Source organism: Myotis yumanensis, unplaced genomic scaffold, assembly GCF_028538775.1.
Source record: "Myotis yumanensis isolate MYYU_CA2020_CCGP unplaced genomic scaffold, mMyoYum1.0.hap1 SCAF_16, whole genome shotgun sequence".
Classification (NCBI taxonomy): domain Eukaryota; kingdom Metazoa; phylum Chordata; class Mammalia; order Chiroptera; family Vespertilionidae; genus Myotis; species Myotis yumanensis.
The window spans coordinates 4,642,728-4,650,754 of NW_027223767.1; the positions used below are offsets into that span (position 1 = coordinate 4,642,728).

The window sequence follows — 8,027 nt, forward strand, 5'->3', positions numbered from 1 at the left end:
GTTAAAGTTTGTTGCTTTATGGGTTGAGCTGTAAGATGCTCACTCCTCTGGAGTCTCATTCAACCTTCTTATGTGCCTCAGTTTCTCTCCTTGCTGACGACAACAACCAGAAGGGCTACCAGCGCAGCTGGACTGCACCTGATTAGTGCTCCCCCTGAAGAGCCAGTTAGTTTAATAGCAGTTGTGTGGAAATTTCCATATGGGGCTCCTGCATGTCATGAGGAATGACGTTTGACACACCCGCAAGGATCCTCAGTTGTCTAAGAACATCTGAGATGCTTGCAGGAAGGAGAATTTCCCCTTCAGATTCTGAGCTGAACAAGATCAGCCCTCACCTGCACAGCTAAGGTGTTTGCCCAGACTCTCAAAAGGCAAATCCTATAGACAAGCCAGGGGTGAAAACCAGTTCCACTTTCCCTCCTGTCTCTCCTTAGCCTGGGATCTATCAACTGGTAACCTGTGTTCCACCAAGAATATTACAAAACATGGCTCACATAAAGTCAGCAGCACAAGCAAGGGAAGGTCCTGAGTCCAAGAGACAACTCTCCCAAGTTCACCCGACAGGCAGGGAACTGGTGCATCAATGGACCCTTTGCTGGATGCCAGCACCAGGTGTAGGTCTGCAGGGTGGTGCTGGGTGAGATTTTCTGGGATCCTGCTGTGTTGTGCCAAGTAAATGTCAATGTAAGAAGCATTCGAAACGGTGAACAATTGTTGAGATTTTATCTGAGCCAAATGGTCATTTGCCTTGAATCAAAATCTCAATGGATGGGAATTATGCTCTGGAGAATGGCAGTTTCCACCTTATTTTAGATATTACGGTCAGAAGTGGAGATGTATGTGGGTTGCATGAAATCCATTGGTGATAGATGGGATAAAAAGTAAAATGACAGACGCATACTTCTTTCCCATAGGGGGATACAGGATAGAACAGCCAACAATGAACTCAATAACAATGAGGGGGTTTGTGGTCTCCACAGAGCACAGAGTGTCCAAAAACAGGAAAATTCCTTTGACATTCCAAAGCTATGTACTTGTAGATTCCAAAGGACAGTAGAAAGTCTCCGTTAAGGTAAAGAATGACCTTTTTTAGAGAAGATTCCAGCCTAGGTCCCAGCGACCCACCATAAGCAGCTTTGAGTTAAAACGTTTTGACTTCAGAACATCCTTTGTGATAACTTTAGGTCTCTGAGTGTAAAAGACCACCACCCAGGCCTTCCCTGACCTAATCACAGGTTAGGGAGTGGTCACTTTTTGTGTGGCAGCACTCTCCTTCGACCACTCATGCCCCCCTTCTTGCCGCCAATCATGTCCCTTCTCTGTCCCACTACAGGAGGAAAAACCATCAACCCTGAGTAGGAAAAGGACTGGTAGGGTGCCAGCAGCTGCAGCTTCCTCAAGAACTGTGGGCCTGGCCAGCACGTCCACGGTGCTCAAAACACAGGTCCCCCAGAACCTGTTCGCCACCTGGGAGTTGGACTGCTCCAGCCCCAGCTGCGTGCCTAGGTGGTGTAGTCTCACTTTAAAGAAACTAGTGATCGTCAAGAAGCTGGCCAAGGACCTCAACTCCGTGGTAATTTCCGTCAAGATGCGGGACTCCAAGGGCATCCTGAGGTCCCAAGAGATTGTGCTGCCCCGCGGTAGACCAGTGCAGACCAACCTGGCGCTCACCTTCTCCCTGCAGTACAAACACTTCCTCAAGGGAGAAGGGAACAAGCTCCTGATCATGCTGGAGCAGAGGAAGTGCTCTCAGAACAGAAATGTCCTGGGCTACAAGACACTGGCCACTGGTGCCATCCATATGGCTGACGTCATGCAGCAAAACCCCAAGTGTGGCCAGATGGTGAGCCTCTGCGGCAGCATCAAGGAATCCTCCACTACTGTGGCCGAGATCTGGATCTCCTCCCTGTGCAGTCAGCCCATCGAACACAAGGACAGTGCCATGCAGGTCAGCCCTAAGGCCAAGTCCGCAGGTAACGACGAGGGGCAGGATGAGTGCTCCTTTTCTGAGCTGCAGCCCAGCTGCAGGGGAATGCACAGACAGGACCTGCACAAGGATGACTTGGAGAAGGGGAAGCCAAAGAAGCAGCGGCAATCAATACCAGGGAACTTGAAGCAGAAAGTCCTGGCGCTGTTTCACAGGTCCAAAGTGGCAGAGAGGGACCTTCGGTCTGACATGACAGGGAAACGCAGGAAAAGTGACCCATACATGGAGGAGGATGAGAGCGTCCTCAGCATCCCCAGGCCTAAGCTCAGGCCATACTACGATGGCCTGTCAGACTCCAGTTTGCAGACAGAGATGTGGGGCAGCCCCAGTGACAGGACCCAAGCAGAGCCTCTGAGTCTGCCCCACATGCCTGAGAATTCGTGGGCCCTGGGAGGCAAGCAGCCAAGTGAGAGGGACAATGAATTTGTGGCCCACAGCACACCCACCAGCAAGGTGGACAAGATCCAGATCTCCTCCCTGTCCAGGCCGCCCAACGACCAGGAGGACAGCGCCAGGCAATCCAGTCCCAAGGCTGAGTCCTCGGACAACTATACTGAGTGCAAGTGTGAGAGCTTCTTCTCGCAGCTGGAGGCCAGCTACCATACCGCTGACCAGGAGGAGGATGACTTTGACGAGGGGAATCTCATATTCACAACGAGGACCCTGACCAGGCAACAGAACTACCACCAGAAAGTCCTGCTATGGCTGCACACAGTCCAAGTGTCGGAGGAGGACCTGGACCCTGAGCAGGACCATGGGGAGCCTGTCCCGGAGGTGGAGGAGGACCTGGACCTCCTGTATGACATGCTGCAGAATCCCAGTGACAGTGGCCCAGACACTGAGGACGATGGCAGCGTCCTCAGCACCCTCAAACCTAGGCTCAGGCCATACTTTGAAGGCCTGTTTAGCGGCCCAGACGTGAAGGACAATCACAGTGTCCTCAGCAGCCCCAATCCCAACCACAGGCCACATGTGGAAGGCCTGTCAGACTCCAGCTTGCAGATGGAGATGTGGGGCCTGCACAGCGCCAGGATCCAAAAGGAGCCTCTGAGTCTGGCCCACCTGCCTGAGAATGCGAGGGCCCCGGGAGGCAAGCAGCCAAGCCACAGTGTCTCCAAACTTGTGGCCTACAGCACACCCACCACTAAGATTCGAATGCCCTCCCTGTCCAGCCAGCTTATCGATCATGAGACCACTTCCATGCAGGCCAGCACCAAGGCCCAAACCTCGCATCATGACTTCGCCGGCACATCTGAGAGCTGCTTCTTGGAGCAGGCGGCCAGCTACAATGCCGTCCACAGGCAGTCCCAGGAGGACAAAGGGAATCTGATAGTAAGAAGGAGGTGCATGACAAGGCAAGAGAATTACCACCAGAAAGCCGTGGCATCTAAGCTCATGGCCCAAGTGTCAGAGAAGGTCATATCCTCAGAACAGGCCCTTGTGAGGCATGTCCCCAAAGTGGAGCAGGCTCTGGACCGTCGGTATGACATTGTGCTGAGCTCTAGTGACAGTAGCCTCAACATGGAGGATGATATCAGTGTCCCCAGCACCCCAAAGCCCAAACTCAGGCGGTACTTTGACAGCATGTCAAGTGACAGTGGCTCTGACTCAATGGCCCACAGAATTCACTCCCCTGGGAAGCAGCTGGCACAGCTGGAGGACAACCGGGAGGCAGGGTCCTCCACACAGCATTGGTTCACCAAGAAGCTGCCATCCATAGTGCGCTTCACCAAGTCTCTAGTCATGCCCTCCAGCAGGTCCAAGAGGAAGCAGGCTGGCCGCCGGGGCTGCGACACAGTCCTGAATGAGTGGGTCAACAGACTGGATAACGACAGCCCAGACCCACAGAGCCAGCCGCAGATCCTCAGGAAGCCCGTGTGTGACCAGCTCAACCACATCCTCATTTCCCAGGACAAGATGCCCGAGAACATCATCCTGGTCAACACCTCCGACTGGCAGGGCCAGTTACTTTTGGACATCCTGCAGGGGCACACGCTGCCCGTGGTGTGCACTTGCTCCACAGATGACGTCCAGGAGGCCTTCAGCATCATCGTGTCACACATGCAGAGATACTGCAACCTCAATTCCCAGGCCCTGACGCCTGTGAAGATGGCGGTGGCAGGGGCACAGCCCTACTTCAACACTGTGCTGCGGGTCTTCGTGGAGCAGCTGTCCCAGCAGCCACCCCAATGGCTAGACTACATGCGCTTCCTGGTCATCCCGCTGGGTTCCCACCCCTTGGCCAGCTACCTGGGATCCATGGATTGCCGCTACAACCACTGCTTCCAGGACCTGTACTGGCGGGACATGTTCAACAACCTGGAGTCCCAGAACACCTTGCAGGACACACAGGACGTTGTGTCCAGAATCTCTGAGTACATTGCGGGGGCCAACTGTGTCTACCTGCTGCCCATCGCAGAGGCCATGCTCATGTCTAAGCAGCAGCGCCCCAATGAGAAGTCCTCACAGAAGCTCATCCCCTTTGTGGGGGCAGTGAAGGTTGGAAGAGTGGAACCATCTGCAGCCATGTTAGGAGACTCAGATGATGTGGTCCCCTCATGCTCCAGGGAGCTTCTGTCCCCCACCGGGAAGGCCTCACCCAACACACTCTCCCCCCCGTCAATGAGTGGGGGCCTGTCCTCCACCAGCCAGAGCGTCCATGCAGAGATGATGGAGCTGCAGGTGGATTACTGGACAGCAGCCCAGCCAATAGATACGAAGAGAGTAGCAGAGAAGAAACACCTACCTACCACCAAAACCACACTCAAGTGCTTCTTCCAGTCTGTCCAGGTCAGCAGGCTGCCCCGCAGTGGTGAGGGCACAGCAACACCTGCCATGGCCATCAAAGTGGTCACCAAGGAGAAGAAAATGAAGGCGCCCATGAAAACCAAGGACGAGGATGTGCAGTGCAAAAGCCAGTGCATCCAGGGCATCGGTCGCCTGGTTTGCAAGGCCAAGCACCAGCAGAGTATGCTGCCGGTCGTCATCGATGGCGTGCAGTGGAATGACGTGGAGTTTTTCCAGTTGGCAGCCCAGTGGTCCTCCCACGTCAAGCACTTCCCCATCTGCATCTTCGCACACAACAATCCTACCTTCTAGCCCTGCCCCTCCCCCTGCCCTTCACTCTGCCTTGGCCAAGCCCAGGAGGACCCAGCTGCTTTCTGTGAACAGTGCAGTTTGCTACCGACACAGACCCTGGGAACCCATAAAGAAACCATTTTGAGTTCCAATGTGCTCACAGCCTGGAACCTAAGGGGGTTGCCCCTCACTTGGAGCTCCTCAATGCTCTGTTCAGTAAAAAGAACGCTCTGGCGGGTGGGAGTCAGGAGGGCAGTGTTGAGCTGGAGCATCATGGAAGATGTGTTTTGGCCTCAGGATGTCAAACATTCTCAGTGAGAAGTGTTCTGGCCTTGAAGACCTGCCCTTCCTGGAAGCCAAGACTCTGCTTCCCTGGGAGACAGCTCCAACCTGTGCGCAGACTCAGAGCTCGGCAGACAGAGGTCAAGGGCTAGCCTCTGATTGCAGTATTCTGAGCACAACATGGAGGCCAGTCAGCCCAGCCAACTGCAAAACAGCTGCCAACCAGCCAACTGGTCCAGCACCACCTACTCAGGGTTACCAGTGAACTTCAGCCTCACAGGCAAAAAGAAAAAAGACCTGTATGGTGCACACTGCCCTGGCACACTGGCTAGACAAAGTGGTCGGTTACCTGAGGAGAGAACCCACCTTCGTTCCTGTCTGATACTACAGAACATTTGCTAGCACCCAACAGCTGTGGGACCAATTCTTTACCAGGTGAGCCCCTCCCCCTCCAGAGCACATGGCCACCAGGCCACCTGTTGGCTGTTTGCCTTCAGGTCACTGCAACTCCCTGAGTGTTTATTCCTCTGAAACCTCGGTGAACCCGGGAGCAGGCGCATAGGGTTATTGTAGGGACTTGCTGTGGTCCTCCCTCCTAAGTGTTCTCTGGGAGCCTAGACAGTGGAGAGGTCTGCTGGAGGGGCTGTGATTGAACCAACTGGTCATTTTCACTTCCTCTTGGAGAAGCCACAACCAAATTAGTGATTCTCTTTGGGGCCTTGGGTTTAGCTCTTTTCTAATATGACAAAGAGATTGGAGATACTATTAGGTGTCTCTGTCCCACTTGAATCCAGACTAGCGATACCAGGGGTCAGCAGTGGGGCCCAGGGTCACCCAGCAATCTGAGATGGGGCTGGTTTGGGCTCATTCAATCAGCACATATATTAGAAGCCCTGCCAGGTACCGAAATGTTTCTAGGCACTGACCATAAGCCAGTGCTCAGAGCAGACACCAAGCCTGCACTCCAGAGCATCCTTCTGGTCGGGAGCAATTCAGTCACACTAGGCTGCACAGGCTCGTAGTGTCCACAGGAGACCTGATGTGACGTCCTCCTGGCCTCCACTACCTATGGCTGCATCTTCGCGTATTGTGAAGAGGATGGTAGACCTCTGTTCAGCAGAAAACGTGAGTCAGTTTCTGATCAGATCCATGAGGGGAGTATGGGGATTGTGAATTCAAGGTGCTGGCAGAACCCTGGATCCCACTCATGGTGGGATTTCTGCAAGAGGAAAGAGGTCTGAGGGCTTCTCTTAGAAAAAAGGACACAAGTCAGAGAGCTGTGCAAGTGGATATGGGTGGTGTGGGCAAGTGGGGAGGTCAGTGGACTGAGAGCCCCTCAGACAATTCATAGCCTTCCGCTCCTAATCCCAGCCCTGTCTGCACCCCTATCCCGGGACCTTGCTCCCTAATCGGGTAGAACCTCCTCAGTGGCAGCTTGGTGTACCCTGCCCTGTGGGAGTTGAGTTTCAGTGGGAGGCAAAGAAACTCACAGGACAGCTAGTGAATTAGGCAGCATGTAGGTGCAGGAGCCAAAGTTTGAGGTGATAGGAAGGCCCTGGGGTTCATTTGTTTGTTCATTGGTCAGTATTCCTGAAGTACCTACTCCGTGCCAATGAGTGACATGAACAGGGTGGACACCAGCCCTCTCAGTTCTAGTTGGAGGGAACAGGGACACTGAGAGAGCATGTCAGGTTCCCCTGAAGGAGGGGACAGGTGGTTCCCTCATTGATCCAGAGCTGTCAGGTAGGAGGGCTTTCTGCCAACTATTCCTGGGTGACCAGGCTCATCTCTGCAAGGACTGGCCAGACTCCTCCTGGTGGACGAGGAGGAGGTCTGGCTTCTTGGTTAGCAGGAGGAGCAGGAACAGCACACCAGGCTCTCTGAGTGGAGCAATGGGAGGGCCGTGTGGAAGGGAAAGGCAGGCCTCACATTCTGCTGCTCACCTATCTCTCTCCCCAGGGCCATTTCCTGCATGCTGAGCATCTGGCTGGACCAGCACCTCCAGAATTTCCCAGCCTGATGATGCTGTTGGCTTCCATAGAGCTCAACTTGCAGTCTCCTACCAGCCAAACCATCCCAGTGCCTCCATTCAAAATGGGAGCACCTGAGCCCACTGAGGCCGAGACAAGAGGGGGAGGAGGCCTTTGGGGGTGGTGTGGGTGAGTGTGCCTTTGGAAGGCACACAAAAGGCAGTGTGGGTGGTAACATGTCCTCTTCTTGCATCTACAGAACCAGCTCCAGAGCAACAAGCAGGAAAACCCTCAAGAGGCAAGGCCACCCTAGTGGCCTCTCCAGAGCCAGAGCCGGATCCAGGCACAGCTTTCACTGAACTTCAAGAGGCAGAGGAACCACCTGCAGCATTTGAGCAACTCACCCCAGCTTCTGGGCGGCCTGTGGTGCCAGGTCCCGGGCAGAGCGCGTGTCAGCAGCCATGGCAGAGAGGGCGCCCCCCTACCCCATTTAGATGCATTGTTAGAAGTTTTCTGTTAATGTTACATATGTTTATAATTTTACTATATTTTTATGATATTTAATAACTTACAGTGTACCGGGGAGAAAATGTACTGAAATACTCCAAAACATAAACTTAATTTAGACTCTATAAAATTTAACCCTAAAAACCGTCAAAGCTTTGAGCAAGTCTGTTTTTCTGGACCCTGACCCACCCAGGGAGAAGTGT

At 53.8% G+C, this 8,027-nt stretch overlaps 1 protein-coding gene across 1 annotated transcript; it reads left to right on the forward strand.

Annotated features, from left to right (window-relative positions):
• The first annotated feature begins 1,588 nt into the window (after nt 1–1,588).
• On the forward strand, nt 1,589–5,086 carry LOC138995167 (phosphofurin acidic cluster sorting protein 2-like). Its single transcript, XM_070395605.1, has 5 exons — nt 1,589–2,142; nt 2,300–2,301; nt 2,703–2,885; nt 2,967–3,126; nt 3,616–5,086. The coding sequence occupies exons 1-5, from the start codon at nt 1,589–1,591 to the stop codon at nt 5,084–5,086; spliced, it is 2,370 nt and encodes a 789-aa protein (XP_070251706.1).
• The last annotated feature ends 2,941 nt before the right edge of the window (nt 5,087–8,027 follow it).

Coding starts and splice junctions, on each gene's coding strand:
- LOC138995167 (XM_070395605.1), top strand. CDS start 1,589: ATGCGGGACTCCAAGGGCATCCTGAGGTCCCAAGAGATTGTGCTGCCC. Junction 2,886..2,966: donor GCTCAGGCCATACTTTGAAG/GCCTGTTTAGCG, acceptor CACATGTGGAAG/GCCTGTCAGACTCCAGCTTG. Junction 3,127..3,615: donor CTTGTGGCCTACAGCACACC/CACCACTAAGAT, acceptor CCACAGAATTCA/CTCCCCTGGGAAGCAGCTGG.